Source organism: Protopterus annectens, chromosome 4.part1 (assembly GCF_019279795.1).
Source record: "Protopterus annectens isolate FY-2018-M chromosome 4.part1, PAN1.0, whole genome shotgun sequence".
Taxonomy (NCBI): Eukaryota; Metazoa; Chordata; order Ceratodontiformes; family Protopteridae; genus Protopterus; species Protopterus annectens.
Genome location: NC_056734.1, coordinates 775,449,410 through 775,466,715, shown reverse-complemented (window position 1 = coordinate 775,466,715; position 17,306 = coordinate 775,449,410). Strand labels below are relative to the sequence as shown.

Sequence of the window (17,306 nt, the reverse complement as noted above, 5' to 3'; positions counted from 1 at the left end):
TCGTTTAGCTTCTCAACCTACATAGATATTCCCTCCCCCCCCCTTCTCCTGTGGTTCCTGACAGAGTCTGCCACAACACGCGCGTCCCCGACGCTATTCCCGCGGCTCGCCAGTCACTCAGCTTTTCTTTCCCGTTTGCCCTATTAGTTAACCGGCACCGCAAAACGGAGAGTTGGTTACTGTAATCTGGGAATGTTGCTTTAATCTTACAATGTCAACTTGGAAAACTACTGAGTTATTTCAGAAATGCGGTGAACGATGCGCAGGGAGCTAAGGAGCACTTTGGAACCGGCTGCAGTTACAACTTTGTGTACACCTGCCCCATTGAAGATGGGAGGTGGGGGCGCGTTTGTCCTCTTTTCTTGGCTGCCTTACAGGATACTGGAAGCAAACAGTCCACTATGATGTAAACCAAGGAGGAAATGTTTGTTACTGTTTCACGTAGGACAAGGCTGCTCTCGGCATTCAAAGGTTCAGCACTGCTACAAAACTTCATGCGTGGGAACTGGTTTGGATAGCAAGTAATAAAAGAAAAGTCAGTAGTTTTTGTTTGGCCATACGTGGTCTTTTGTACCGATGAATCACGGATCCTTTTGTTATTACGGTGGTGCATTCTTGTGTAATTCACTAATTGGATGCAACATGTGAAATGAAATAATTTTATGTTTTGTTTTTTTTTTTTATTTTGTATTTCATGACGTTTGAATCTTAGGACATTGCACTTTATTAAGGTACATACAAAGTTATGGATGGGGAAAGCGAAGTGGATTTGTCTAACAATAACATTTCTCCGATTTGGAGGATCTCTACCACTCTGCCAGGTTCAGGGGAAAGAACTAATCTCACTCGCAGACCTAGACCACTGTCCTACACCAGTCCCAATGGGGTACTGGTTACAGACTTTCCAGTAGAAGATACAGGCACATTTACTGTGACTCAGCCTGCTGAGAAAATAGTAACTACACCTGAAAAGAAATTGCATCAGAAAAATAATTCATCTTATCTGCGATTAAGTCTGGACTCGTTGCCAAATGGGAATGTGCATTCTCCTCCAAAAGAAGTAACATGCCAAAGACAGTTACTTAAAAAGTCCCCCCAGGCTTCCAGAGCTGTTTCAAGGAACTGTGAAAGTATGACACCCAATGGGAAAGAATTTTTTCCCTATGATCAAAAAGTCTTTCAAAAAAAAAATTCAAAGCAATCGCCTGTACCTGCAGAGAAAGAACAGATTATTTTCGGTTCAGCTCCTGGCTTATCACCTACAGCAGTAATGGACTCTCCTGCTAATCACACCAGGATAGCATCTAGGTCATGCCAGACCCCAGATGTAGATGACACATCTCCGAGTTCCTCTGTTGTTCCCACAGAAGCTGACTATGACAGCAAGCCACATTTCCAGAGGCAGATATCTGCTCCATATCATGCCACTGAAAAACATTCTGTAGTTTTAAGTACCCACAGCCAAGCTGCTCTAAAAGTTGGAACTCAGCAGATCATACCAAAAGGTTTAGCTTCCGAAACGAAAGGAACAAACAAAAACAAATCCCAAAACAGTCTAAATTTAGATGCCAGTAAGAGGATTGTCAAGAGCCACAGTATGGTGGAGACATCTTCTAGTCATTTATTGTTTCATGGCAATGATGGAGATATTGACATTGATATGGACAGTCTTGGGACTTTCGAAAGGGGATTAAGATCAACTTCCTATCGTAGAGCTGTTGTCAGTGGAATTGATTTTGACAGCAGTTCAAATAATAAAACACAGAACAGGATATCCCAACCAAACTTGCATGAAGTTGTGGAAAATAAAGATAAATTCTATAGCCTTGGAAATAAAAAGGTAAGGATCCTATGCTGCATGTTATTTTGTAACAAATTATGTATTTAATTTGCCAAGGTTTCGTTTCTCCAATTCTTTTGGGGTTTTAATAACATGATGGGAGTGGACCCCATTCCTATATCAGGGTACGATTAGAGTTCATGAAATTAGTATTGTTTCAGTCTTTGATGTAAGCCAGGGGTGTTATAGTTAGTCACATGTTCTTAATAATAATTTGTCACAAACACTAGTTTTAAAATAGTGAAAGCATTTTTTATGCTGCATGTCTTCCAGTAAACCTAAGCAAAAGATGTAGTTTTTCTTTTAAAGAGAAAAAAGATTTTGTAGTGATAGTTGTGACTTTTTCCTGAGTAAGTTATTATTAAATGTTCTGAAGTGACTTTGTTGCATTTATGAGGAAACTGTAATGTTGTGTGCAACAAAGAAAGGTCTGGAATTCTGTTATGCCGTGAATAATACTGTAACCACATGGGTCCTAAAATAGCAAATGGAATCTTATCACTTCTCAGCAGTAGAATGACTTCTGGCTGCCAGACACATTGGTAGTGGCAGAAGTCACATGTGGCAAAATAACTTTGGACAGTCTGATTGAATGCGGTTATGTGATGTCAGCATTCCAAGAGATGAAGTTTGTTAAGAAGATAGTTGATTGACACGGTCAGAAATGGGTGTTTTTTAGGAACTTCACAGATTTCCCATTGGAAGGTCAAGGGCTCAGTATCATTTTGCAAGGTTTGACCCTTTCAGATGAGTCAAAAAAAGGGGGGTTACATTACCTGAAATTTGTGAAATCTCTGATAACAGGGAACCATTCGTTTATTAAAGAACAATACTTAAAATCAGACTTGAGCACTTTCGTCTTGACTTCTCACAAGACTTCATCAGAGTAATGAGCTTTCATTATTGAAAGCTGTCTACAGTATACTGATACCTCACCAGTTCAAACTCAAAAAATTAGCATAGCCTGCATGATGTCATCCAGCAACATGAAGTGCCAAACAAGAGAAAAAAAGTTATAGATAAAAATAGCATTTTAAAATTGAATAAAAATGCACCAAGCTTAGACAACCGTACTAATGATAAATGATACATAAAATATTAAATGCATTTGATTATATATGAATAGAGATTTATCTGGTCAAATTCAAATTCTTGCTCACAAAATAGCAGCCTTCCTCTTTAGTACACTACTAAATAAAGAAACAGTGTCATTGATACCAGGAGCAACCGAGGCATTTAGCTTCAGTTGCCTTATTTAACTTCTTAAGTTCAAGAAGACTTGCTTGTCAGGTTCTAGAATCTGCCATGTCACACACACTCTAAAGTCTCTTAACAAACGGGTACTGTTATGACTCTGTCATAGTCCATGTTGGTGTGAATGACTTGAGATGTACCTTTCTGGACTATATGAAGAGAGACATGATCGAGCTTGCTGAATATATGTCCCAAGCAGGTATATCCCAAGCAGTATCCTATCATCACCCAGAATGATGCCTCAGTGTCTTTTCAGCTTTTCCTGGTTAAGGATTGCCACAGCGGATTACCGGTCCGCTAATGATTGGCAGTGGACTTTTACAGTGTAGAGTTGCCAGCCCCGGCGCCCAACCTTCAAAGAAGGCACAGCCACTCATGCACGCACCTACCTGCTTGTCTTTAAAGTTCACATCACCATGGGGAGGACATGCAGACTCCGCACAGAAGATGCTCCAGCCAAGAATCGAACTAGAGAACCTCTTGCTGTGAGGCGATAATGCTAACTGCTGCACCACTGCGGACTCGGAATGATGCCTCAGTACAAACAGAAAATGGTTGACTTTAACAATTGCCTTAGTTTATGGTGTCATTCCAAGGAGATCCAGTACCTGACAGCCTGGGAGGACATGATTGACAGACCATAATGCTTTGCCAGGGATGGCTTTCATCTGTCTCCCCTGGGCTTCAAGCTTCTGGCAAAGGCTCTTGCCTCACCCATAGTGCCTTTTTTTAGGCAAAGACATGAGCACAAAATTACCAACGTGAAAAATTCTTCTAAATGAAATTTAAAGGTCATGCTGCTAAATGCTAGGAGTCTTAACATGAAACTGCATTCATTGCAAGCATTCCTCACCCTGGAGGATGCTGACATTTGTGCAGTCACTGAAACCTGGTTCAAAGCTGCGGAGAGCACCCCAACCTTACCAGATTACTCATCCTACCAGACCCCACATGGAGGGCTACAAAGCCAGAGGAGGTGGAGTTTCAGTATTTATCAAAGACTTAAACACCTCCAGGCTGATCAAAAAGAATGACACAAAGGAGACACTCCAAGTGCAGTTAACTGTTGACAAAAAACCTGCTCGAATCATAGCTAGCTACAGACCCCCAGCCATGACTCAGGACACCCACTCCACCTATCTGGACTTACTTGAATCCATCAAGATTCAACCCTCTACCCTTGTCCTTGGTGACTTTAACTACCCAACCATAGAGTGGAAGACCTATTCTAGCCCAAACATGAACATCCAGAGATTTGTCAGTGCCAGTGCATTGGATCAGCTGGTCAACAACCCCACGAGAGGTGAAAATATCCTGGACCTGTTACGAACCAACATGCTTAGCCACTGTAGCACCCCTACAATGTCATATTCCTTGGTAAGATCTGACCATAAAGCGATTACTTTTGAAGTCACCGTCTCCCTTGACCCCCTCCCCCATCAGGGTCGAACAAAAAAAAACTTTTCCAAAGCTGACTACAATGTACTGAGAGCAGGTATAAGCAGCTTCACAGCCACTATTCCTTCAGCTGTAACTAGCACTAATGTCCAAGCCTGCGCCAAAAAACTATATGAGCATATACATAGCTGCATGGACTCGGCAATACCTGACAGGACCAGCTCATCGTCCTCAAGGAAGAGTAAACCTGTCTGGTGGACAGCAAGAATAAACAAACTATATAATAAAAGAAAAAAAATTGCTGCTCTGGACAAAGGAGGAGAAGGTGATAAGTTGTAAGCAATCTCTCCTTTGTCTGAACAAGCAAATAAGACTAACTTCAAGTCCAAATTGGCCACATCCACTAAGGACAATTGTAAGGCCACCTTCACATACGTCCATAATCTCAAAGGTAACACCCAAATCTGCTCTGAACTGGTGATTAAGAATACCACATACACAAACACTTTAGATATAGCCAAACTGCTGGCAGACAGGTTCAGTGAAAACTTCACCCCCTTCCTCCCCATCAGTAAACCAGGATATATACAGCACCTGCCCCCCTCCCCTCATCACCAAGGAGCAGGTCTTTTAATGCCATCTCAAAGGCAAAAAAATACAGTCTCCATGGGATCTGACAACATTCCTGGCTGCATCCTTCATGAACTCAGGCATGAGCTCTCAGCATTATTAGTCACCCTATTCAGCCAAAGCCTGAGCACCAGCTTCGTCCCAGCCAGATGGAGGACAGCCACTGTCTTCCCTCTCCACAAAGTGGAACTTCCACTGACCCAGGCACTTACAGGCCTATCAGCCTAGCTAGCCTGATCTACAACGCCATGGAATGCATTATCATGGACCTTATAAACAAGGACATTGGCAACCTCCAAATATTTGACCCCACGCAGTTTGTTTTTTGTCAAAGGGAGATCATGCCTGTTAAACTTGGTAGGCTTCTTCAAAACAATCAACAAAGCCATGGACGAGGGGAAGGCAGTGCACACCACCTACCTTGACCTAGCCAAAGCCTTTGACACCATTCCCCACTTCGGCATAATAGATAAAAACTCCCAGCTAGGCATCAACCCGTATAATACCAATATGGGTAGCTAACTGGCTCACTGATAGAACCCACTCAGTCAAAATAGGGGAAGCCACGTCTAGTAGTAGACCTGTAATGAGCAGCATACCCCAAGGATCGGTCTTGGGGCCCTCTACTGTTTGGGATATGCTTTTCTGAGGTGCAAGACAAAATCACTCGTCTGTGGCTGACCAAGTTTGCAGATGACTGCAAGCTGGGTGCTGTCTTAAATTCCCCTAGTGATGTGAACTTCCTGCAAGAGGGCCTTACCCAAACTAATGACTGGTGCCAGAAGCATGGCCTCAAACTGAATGCCAAGAAATGCATCATTATTCCCTTTGGGGAAAAAGGTGTCCCCACTAATTATCACATTAATAATAACGTACTAAGCACGCAATCAGTCATGCAGGACTTGGACATGCATGTTGATAACAACCTGACTTTTTAACCACCATGTTGCCTTCGTTGTATGGAAGACTTTCTGCATGGCCCACCTCATAAGTAAGGGTATTTCATCCAGGAACAAGGAGGTCTTAACATCCCTGTCTTCCCTTATCAGACCCATTATCAAGTACAGTACCCCCTTTGGCATGTACCTTGCCAAGTACATGCAGCAGCTAGAGAGACCACAGAGGTTTATGACCAGGAAAATCCGTCCCTCTACTCAATTTCATACAGACTGCTCTGAGGTGACCTGTGTCTGTCATACAGTGCCAGTTCAGACCCAGCCTTGATGGAGTTGCTGCATATCCGTAAGTGAAACTCCACTCGCCCAACCCACAGTTAAGGCCTCAATCTGGTCTGTGACGTTAATAGAACTTGTTGGTAGGATAGATTTTTGTCCCAAAGACTCCCCCCATCTATGGAATAGATTCCCTCTCCATGTCAAGCAGAGTACCTCACTAGCCTTTCTTTAACAGGAACATGGATGACTGGATGGGAAACAGAAAATACACCCCTAGGATCCATCTGTGTCCCTGCTGGACAGGGAAAACAGGTGCTGACTTTGTGGGAACATGGGTGAAATTCTTGGCTAGGCCATATAAGGCCTCTGGGCCAATAGCCTAATGTCCTATAAACTTATGAACCTGATCTCACCACAAAAATTAGAGACAACAACCCTGCCTGGCAAAAAATAAAAGCTTATTGAAATTAGTGCGCACAACAGTATGCCTAAACAAGGCATCAGTGGACTTTCTTCTAATATCATGTATGTGTTCACAAATTCTTTCCCTTAATTTTCTGTTCATCTTCTCCACATAGAAGGCATTGCATGAGCTGCCAGTAACAGGGTAAACAACGTGGGAGGTGTAACAATTGCACCTCCCAGGCAGGGGATAGTTCTTGCAGAATTATCAAGAATAACATAGGGTCCATCATTTATGAACCTACACACATTACAGAATCCACATTTTCTCATAGCACCCTGACAAAATGTTGATTTCCTACCACCAGAAAGCATTTCCGAAAGGGTTTTAATGGTTCTTCGTTTACTAAAAACAGTCCCTGGAGCAACTCTTATAAAAATCTTAATTTCATCAGGGAATATAATGTCCCAGTTAAACCTAACTGAACTGGTGTATTTGAAATACATCCTTGCTAATCAGGATCATAAATGCAGGAGTGGATATATCAAACTGGCCATTATCCCTCCTATCAACAATAATTTCACACATTTTGGACAGTGTAGGACTTAATTTTCAAAATAGGTGAAAAATGGTCATTACACAGACCTGCAACCCCAGCCCTGATATTCCTTAACCATCTCTATAAGCATACATATTAGATGATGAATCTCCTTTTCAAGTAAGTTGCCAACTGATATCAGTCTGGAAGGCCTCATCATGTGGCCTTTAACTTCAGACTTTTTTGGTGACATGGATAATAGCTGTTAAAATAAGAAGTATGTGTTGGAGAAAGTATCCTTTCTGTAAATGGTGGAAGTGTAAAACTCATAAGATAAATTCTTCTCAAGGAGAATATCCAAGTAGTTGATTATTAGTTCCTGTAAAATAAGTGAACCTAAGAAAAGTTGTGGAATTCTGCCACTGAGTGTAAAACGTACCCATTGTTCGATGGTGCCTTTACGTAAAATAAGGCGTCATCTAAAAACCTGTAATATCCATGCACCAATGAAAGAAACTCAGGGATAACAACCACCTTTTCTTCCCACACAGCTAAAACCACATTAGCATAAAGAGGGGGCATGGTGAAAGTACTCACCCTCAAAAACATAAAATTATTGTTCAATGTTAAATCAAATAGGGTGGTAATTACATGTATATATCATGAATAGCCAGGGATGTGTGTTCAGATAAAAAGCTAAAAAAAAAAATTAAATTCCAATATCGTGGAAGAAAAAAGGTCCACTACATCCACTGTAATAAATATAATATTTTCATTAAACTGCAACATAATTAAAATCTGTATGAGGTGCCATGAATCTTTTGGAATGCAAGGCTTTGATTTTAACTACAAGTCTGTATTGGAATCAATGTACGTAGCCAAAGGATCAGTCTTAGAACTCTTGGGTAAGGCTATAGGTCTCAAGGGGGGTTGCAAATACACTTGTTAATTGTGGGAATACCAAAATGGAAGCTCTCTTGGGTTTGGAAATGTTTAGGTATTCACATTGTTCATGATCAGCCTCTCCCTGCATAACAGTATCCAATAACAAAAAATCCAGCTTAACGTATGCAATATTTATTTAATTCAGAGAAACTTTCCTGTAAGTAGCTTCTCTGGATAGAAGCTGAAACATTTTTGTGGAGTAATTAAAGCTATTCATTATAACCCCCCACCCACACACACACCTTTGTAGGGTTTCATAATTTGTAAATGCCTGCCATGAGTTAAGAGTATTCACATTAATTTTCATCATGGGTCAAATTATCAGGAAACAACCTTATTTTTTTTATATATGCTCCTGAATTGGCATTTACATATTCTTTCAAAAACTGAAACTCAAGTGTTGGGGGGGTGGCATACATGTACTTTTCCTCTTAAGAGAAACTATTCCATCACAAAATGCAGGTGCTTTGCCAGAATAAAGATTTTTAAGCTTGGAATGAAATTAAAACCTTTCTTAAATACAAACGTAAATATCTGAAATAACAACTTTGGACAAATTGAACTCTGATTCGTTTAACGTTTATAAAGTGTCAACAACTGCATCACAACCACAGATGCACTTTATTTCCTCCTATATCTGGCCGTGCCTGAAAGTTCATAAAATTGTCCCTGCATTGGGGTTTAAAATCAGTCTTGAGACCATGGCTTGAGTCCTTGTATCGACCAGCCAAGTCTCTCTGATCTCCAAATAGGGGGTTGTTCATAAAAAAAAAAAACATGGTCCTCCTCATCATCATCAGGCTCCACTGTCACAGCATCCATATTATTTCTAGTAGAATCAACCCTATTTTTTCCTTAATAAATGAGTGGCAAAGTACACTGGTTAGTCTCCGGTTCGTTATTTTGTTAAAGGTTATGTTTTTGTCATTTGTAATCGGTTACCTGACAGGGAAACGTTTTGGTGATCAAGATTTTGAAATGTGGAGCAATAAAAAAAATCATGCATAAAATAAATGCACTGGCATTGTTGTAGATAAATATGAGACTTTAAATTGTACCAGCTACTGTGACCACATCCACATAACCTGCAGTATGTTAACTGTGTGTGAGTGTAGCAGTCTGACCTCTCAAAACTTATATGATGCCACAGTACTAAACCACAGGTGAAGATAGTTATAAATGTTCCATATCCAAAACGGACTGTATTGCAAGTTGTTTGTGTTGTCACAGAATTTGATCATCACATTATGCTATGTGTAGCAGTATAATGTGTAATTCAAAAACTAGCATGTTTTGGGAGTAAAAGCTTACATTATACTATGTGCAGCGGTGTAACATGTAATTCGATAACTAGCAATTTTTGGAAGGAAATGTTTTTCCTTTTGATTCTTACTATCACTGTTGTCAGACTTGGGGTTAAATCATCAGTTGCCATTCATTTAACAGTGTCTGATTTATTTTTCTGTGGTATAAAAGTCGGTGAAGCCATGATGTTGAAAGTATGCATGGAGAAACGTTAAAATCAGAACCTAAGTCAATATCCAGGGAATAGTGGGTACAGCATCATTCATCTTACTTGGTACTGCCTGGAGGAAATTTACTAGTAAGTAGTAGTGGAAAAAAGGTTAGTCTGGATATACAGAATAGTAGCTGTCCATGTTGAAAGTACTTGTTAAGTAAGATTTAAACTGTCTGTCCCCTTATTTGATTATGTGTGCATCAAGATAGTTAAGCTCACCATTTTAATACCTGTACATTAATGTTGGTAGAGTAGCAGTTATTTGTAATTATCATTTTATGTCCTTAAAAATGGTAAAGTCTACACCTTTAAAGTCCTTAACAAATTGTGAAAAATGTCCTAGAACAAAGGATGTCCGCTTCATTGCATCTTTTATGTTAAAAAAGATAGGTCACATTTTCAAAGTAGGTATAATCCTTGCCATTTCATAGCCTTCATTGTTTAGAAGCACAGATACCTTGTTGTGTGCTGTTTGCATTCCATCCCCACCACTGATTGATTGCTTCCTTATTCCCATGCTCACTGCTTTCTAAAGTACTTTGGGACATTCCAGCAACAGAAGCACTAAATGCAGGCAGTATGGATGGCTGTAGTGATCCAATTTATATGCTTGTTATATATACTTAAAAAGCTGCAACTCATGTTTGATAATGTGGTTTAGAATCATGAAGTTAAGGTTTGTTTATTTATTTTTTTCTTATATTTATTCACTGGGTAGGTGAGCTGGTTTACTGACCCCTTTTCAACCACAACCCGAGCTCAAGGGGCTGGTTGTTATCCATGTTGTTTCAGATCTCTTTAATTCATAAAATAATTTGTATGATGATTTTCTTGCTTAGCTTCCCTGTCCACCATTTGACCTTTTTGTTTCCCCACATTGCTGTTCCTTATTGGATGATACTGGAAGGTAAGAGATGGGAGCCTGTCAGTTGTGACCTGTAGCTGGATTATTTTTCTGGATGATGTGTACTCTCGCTTCTCCGCAGTGCCACCCACTTGCAGCACTACTGAGACAGGGACTGCACGGGGGATGGTTGCTTGCTTACCATTCACCTGCCCCAACTACAGTGCATATGCATTGCTTGTCAAACTTAAGAACCCTTTCTGGTGGTTCATTCACATCACAGGGCCTCTTAATTGAACCAGGGTCAGTGAGCCTGTTATCAGTGCTTTGCTCATCCCTACCACAAAGCCAGGAAGAATGTCATGGTGACATTATGTTTTCTTGTCGCACTGATTATTTAACCTCATCTGTAACATTCCTGTAATTCTGAAAAGTTTTTGTTTTCCAAAAGATGCTACCCTTCTGTATACTGTGCATTCCTTTCAACTATTTCCCTGCTTCTCCGTTTGTGCTTGTTGCAACATTTCCATGTGTGAAGTACACAGTACAAGCCACTTGCTGTTTTTGTTTCATTTCTTGAAAGTATTCTCATTACATCTGTGTCCTTATAAAGATGATGCCCTGACCACAGGATATAAATATTACACCCAACTATTTGGACAGCGTCATTTCTATTTGAGCTATCATCTTCCTGCCCATCACAGTATGCCACTAACTTTTTCAGATAATAAAAATAAGTGAAAGTCATGCAGTTGAATCCAAATGCAAGATGTAGGGTTTGTTTGTCTTTTTAACTTCTAGTAGTGCAGTGTTAACAATTCCATCGTAACCTGCCTGTGGTACACCTTTAACTGGTATTCTGTAAACTATATAACAAGAAAAATAGCATTGAACTGAACTGTAATTAACTTTTTTGCTACTGTGCCATAAATTAAGCTTTAGAGATGGTTTCTTTTTTTTTTTTTAAATTCGTACAGTGCTGGGTAGCTTTTATCATGCAGAAAAAAAAAAGATTTTTCATTTTAAATTAAATATTTTATGCATGCATGCTAGCATTTCATTTTGCATTTGGAAGGCATTATCAATTAGCTTGTGTTTGATTAACCAGCTTTCCTGATCACCTGTTGGGATCCCTTGTCAGACGTTTAGTTGTAAAACTTAAAACGTGGACAGCATTTCAGAAGTGTTTGGTACCTGCACACTATTTCATGTACTTCTAGGCATCCTTACGGTATATTTCAGATGAAGCATGCTGCAAATATAATATTGTTAACTAAGTAGCTAATTGCATTCTGCTTATGCCCCTCTGCAGTAGTTGGAAGTAATTGACATCATTTGGAAACAACACGAAGGGTGGCTAATTTTCCAGTTTTCTGGAGTCTTTTTAAAGTTTATCACATTTCATTATTTTGAGTATGACTTTATCTGTATTAGTTTTACACCACCATAAGAATTTTTAGCAACTTTTTCCCCTGCCTACCAATGATGATGGCTTAAGAGATTTGCCTACTGCCTATTAACTATACTTCATTGAATAAAATAAAAAGGTCATTGATACTGTTGCATTGCTGTGACTTGGGGGATTATTGCATTCTAGTCTACTGTCATTTCCAGTCTCTCTTGCATATTATGTTTTGAGACATCAAGGTGATTGTGAGTAAATGTTTCAGAATGCTTATAGCCCTCACATGAATCCATATTTGTTCTGCATGTATGCCTGCCATCTGGCCTAGGAGATTAAATTATTGAATGGCCTTATAGTAAGAATATGTATGGATTAAGGGTATTTAACAAACTAGTTCCAGAAGATGTGTCATGTAGCAATATGCAGTATGGACTAGGCTTGACAATTTGAAGAGAAATGCAGAGACTGAGCTGAGAAAGCAAGGCCAGAGTTTTAGTGGTTTGACCAGCTCTGAGGTACAGAAGGATAAAGCCCGGCTGTAACTTCTAGAAAATCTGAATATACCTAATGACTAGGGTACTGGAAAAGCCAGGTGGAGGAAGATGAGAGTGTGTGATTAGTGCTGGCTTGCCCTTCTCGGGGGTGGGGATGTGTGCAGTCATTCCAGTCTGATCACCACCATAGATGTGGAGTCTTGCAAGGCACCAAAATGGCCAGGATCTACGACGTAGACTTGGCGGACCCAGGCCAGTGTTGGTAATCTTCATAGTTGGTGAATGGAAGCACAAACAGAAGGAGTGAGGGTGGGGGTGTGGAACCACCATCTTGTAAGATACCTAAAAATATATGTATTCTGTCTCTGACAGAGTAAGTCTGATAAATCTATATACAGTTGAAGAGCAAAATATTTAACTATTGCACATCTCAAACATGTATAAAGTGGAAATATTCATATGGGATTGCCAGGTGAGTTGTTTTTTAATGTCTCTTAAATGTTTTAAGAACTCTCATTTGGGCCTTACATTGAGTCTGCCAAAATAATATTTAGGTAAGGAACATTTTAAAATTGATCTATACCTACACAACAAACTGAAATATATCAACATAAAAATCATTTATCCCCAAGCCATCAAATCTAATGGGCTCCACTTAACGCTTTGAATACCCTTAAACAAAAGGAAATAATAAAAACTGTTTTTGTTCTGCACCGTCTTCCCAGCCACTTGTATGTACTAACCAAGATCACACAGTAGTGGGGAAAAGGACAAATCCCCCCCTCCCCCACTGTCTGGCAGTCTTGGGAGGCAGGGGACACACCTCAAGTCAACCGTGGAAGAGAAGGCAACTTAACCATTCACTTAACAATGCGGAATTCCAAATAATAAATGCATTGTTTTAACAAGTCATTCAGGACTGAAATCACAAAATAATGACAGACATTTAAGTTTCAGACTTCATATCCATCAGAAAATGCATGCTAATGCATAACCTGTTATTCTAGCAGCTTTCTAAGTTTATAATATTTAGAACCCTATCCCTGTTTCTGGGCCTTTGCTCCCTGTTGTTTTTGGCTTTGTCAAGGTTTTTGTAGTAAGAGGTTGAGAGGTGTGGCAATAATAAGACAGCTCACTGGTAAGATGGTGACCATTGACTGAATGACTTACTATCACGTACCTAAATCAACAACCTGGCCAACCAGTTGGCTCAACAACTTCTTTTCTTCTCCATCTCTGAGTTTAAAAGAAACCTTGGGCATGATACTAAATGCTCACTACAACACTGTGTGGGGTCTCTTCCATGAAGACTTTTCTTCCACAATTCATTCAATAAGGCCTTTTTTTTAATTCCTTAGGAATACTACCATAAGAAGGTGGAGGTAGCACAGCTCTGTACAGACTGTTGTCTGCAGTTGCTGTTCCGAAGTCTGCAGGAACAGTACAGCTTTGAATTCTTGTAATTTGATCACTTTGGGGCTTGCATATCCACAGTAGTGCCTTTAACAAGACATTATCTGTATTTGTTGCAAGCACAGACACTTAAAAGATCTGGAGGTGGATGAGTACATTCCTCTTCACCCTAACTGTGTATGTACCTGCATTTTGAGTTTAGTTAGCTTAGGCAGACTGATCCATGTCCTGTTTTATCATGCACTGAAGTGCCAAGTAGTTATGTGCACTAAATACATAGTATGTGCACTAAATACATAGTATGTGCACTAAATACATAGTATGTGCACTAAATACATAGTATGTGCACTAAATACATAGTATGTGCACTAAATACTTAGTAGTATCCTGCTTTTTTTTAATTATCTATCTTTAATGGTGGCACAGGTTTGTATTCATTATGCTACATGTCCATCATGACCAGTGGTGGAGCAGCTATGTTTGGCAGCCGCATAATATTTTGTGTTATTGCTGATTTTAGCCTCAAATCATCTTTATCAAGATCATAGCATGTTTTAACTTTGTGCCAGACTGCCATTGATTATAGTGAGTTACAAAACATTGGATGCTGCTGGCTTCAGCATGCACTGCTGATTTATACTTGTGCTGATGTTCAGAGTAGGAAGTGTTTGGCATCTTCCTGAAATGTGCTATAGTTGCTGTACTATCCAGGAAAGCTTGCTGTTGGTCATTGTTTAACAAATAGTCAAGGATTACCTCTGTTATATTTAAGCATGCTATTTTATTGGGTACTGCTGCACATTTTTGTTGAAAACGATGGTCCTTTACCCTTAGTTTACATTACTGGACTAGTACAGTTTTTTGTGGTCCCGTATGCTTGTTGTGCATTCATATCTCTGCATATTTTTAATAATTCTCGAGTTTTTTTCTAACTCCTTCACATAGCTTTCCATTATTTTTTCATTTAGTTCTGGCACCCAGATCCCAGATCACATTTGTTTAGATCTCTTTTTGATTCTTTCGCTTCTCTTGCAATATTTTGTTGATTGTAATGTGTCGTATAGAGGAATATCTTTCTCTCCTTAATGTCACTTTATGGAGCCTTGAAATAGAACGGTCTCCAGATATGTACTGTTTTGCAGCTAATGAACCACTTTATTTTTGCAGTACTGGAAGCATTCATGTTTATCACAAGTCTGTATTTTTCTCACTTATTCAATATGTAGCCAAGTTTACAACCCTTTTACCATTGCTTTACAGCTGAGTATGCTTAGAACTGAACACTCCAATAATAAGTAAGAGGACTATACTCTCAGCTCCCATCTTATCTGTGATTGTCACTAGCAGTAAAATGAAATGTTATATTTTTGCACAGTCGTTAACTGTAAATTTATCCAATCTCGAACTATCCTGTGTATCTTTGGAATCCAGGAGTTTGTTACACTCAGTACAGAGGGTAGACCCATTTGCCTACTCTGGGGATGAAGCAGATTGTTGCCTTAACAGTTCTTTCCCAACCATCATTTCTGCTTAAGGGGTGTACATTTCTTTGTACTGTTTTGCAGAGTCACTAGTGTTCCATCGGACACGGTGGTAATTGCTGCTGTAGACGATTTATTGTAGTTATTCCCATATGTTTCACAAAACCCATCGCCATGCTTATGTTCAGTTTTTGTCCCCTAAATATTCAGGTGTCCACTTCCATTCTTTGTGCTATCAGACTCTTCCATCTCCCCCGGTGAGTGCAGAATAAAATGTGTTTAATTTTGCTTGTTGGGTAAATTCAGGAAAGCCTATACACCTTTTTTTCCTTTGGAAAGATTAAAGGGAAATGGTATTTTATGTCCTTTTTAGGAGATTCTGTGGTCCCCTTGATAACCAACATCTGTATCAACTTGTTTACTTCATGGAACCTGTTGAAAATGACCACTCTTACTGATTTCAGCATGACCAGCAATTCGAAAAATGCAGCTCTAGCTGTAGGAATTCACTTCCCTTAGTTATGATTCCTCCAGCTCATCTTTTATGTTAAACTGGATTGCCAGAGTCTCATTCTCATCCAATAAACAACTCTTCTTGTTATGTCTGCTGTCTTACAGTATTTTACAGTAGACTCATAAACTTGTTTGTTAGTCTCTAAGGCAGGTAACTTTTCATTTCGAAATGCATGAAGTGTGAGCAGCTCCCTTGGATGACGAGCTTAATATTCTTCAGAATCAAGGGATGATTCCTTAAAACTACAGATGCTTAATGACTTGCCTTGAAAATGCTACTTCATTATTACTCCGAGAAACTCTGTTTTAACAAAAAAAAATAAGTGACATAATGCTCACATGATAAAGCTTGCATACCTTTTCAAAAGCAAAACTCCATTCTTTCTAATTTTATACAGTTCTGGAGGGAATTGCACAAAATTAGGAACAGCAAAAATGTAGCCACTCTGTCATAGTGAATAATGTTGAAGGTAACATTCATTCTATTCCAGTGGTAGCTAATCTCTTTAGAGAAGAATTCTCACTATAATCTACACACTGCCAGATATATGCCTCACCACCCATTCAGACTCGTTTACTCCCATTTTTCATTTCAGACCCTGCATTTGGTCTGAAATACACATTTTCCCTAAGATTCCAAACTTTGGTTCCTTGGGCACGGACAACTTCTTGCAACTTGGAAGGTGCCTGTTAGAACACCTCTTCCTAAAATCCCTAACCCACTTGTGTGTTTAATTATCTCATTAACTAGCTGTGAGAAAAATACATGAAAAGGCTGAATATACATTGTCATGTGTATAAATCATTAGGAGCAGGAAACATGGCTTCTAAACGCAACATACCAGCATGTTTGCTGTTTAGTTACTAATCATATCTTTAGAAGCATGAATGAAGACAAACTTATGGATGCCATTTTATTGACATCACTAGAGCTTTTGACCAAGACAAACATTCATTACTTCTGTGTAGCTTACATCCAGTTGGATTAGACTATGATCCATGTCTGTGGTTTTCTGTCTAGTCCTCATTTAACAAGTCAGAACTGGTAGATCATACTCTTCTAGTGTTTCCCAGGGTTTAGTCCTAGTACCTTTCCATTTTTGCCAATTCATATTTTTTTTTATTCAGAACATAAATTACTTAACATAATCTTGTATGCATATGACACAGTGACCACTATGAAATCCACTACTAAAACAGTATCTTACAATTCCTAGAAAAAGACATGTTTATGTTGGAAAGCAATTTCTATTAAAAAAATGATTTCAGATTTATTAAGGGAAAGCAAAAACTGTGCTGTTTGGCAGACACCAAGGTCATTTCTGATGGCATATTAGTAAGTACAAGTAGGTATGGTTCAAGAAAATATTCCGATCTAATAATGAGGACAGTGGTCAGACCTTCTCTTTTCCTTTCATCATCATTATTATAGATATATAAAACTGAATGAGTGC

At 39.3% G+C, this 17,306-nt stretch overlaps 1 protein-coding gene across 1 annotated transcript in view; it reads left to right on the top strand.

Moving 5' to 3' along the window:
- Positions 1 to 417: 417 nt before the first annotated feature.
- ARHGEF26 (Rho guanine nucleotide exchange factor 26) overlaps positions 418 to 17,306 on the top strand; it is a 1,375,009-nt gene continuing 1,358,120 nt past the window's right edge. The window contains exon 1 of the mRNA XM_044070517.1: positions 418 to 1,840. Within this exon, the coding sequence (XP_043926452.1) occupies positions 746 to 1,840 (1,095 nt within the window). The 5' untranslated portion in view covers positions 418 to 745. The remainder of the gene's footprint in view (positions 1,841 to 17,306) is intronic.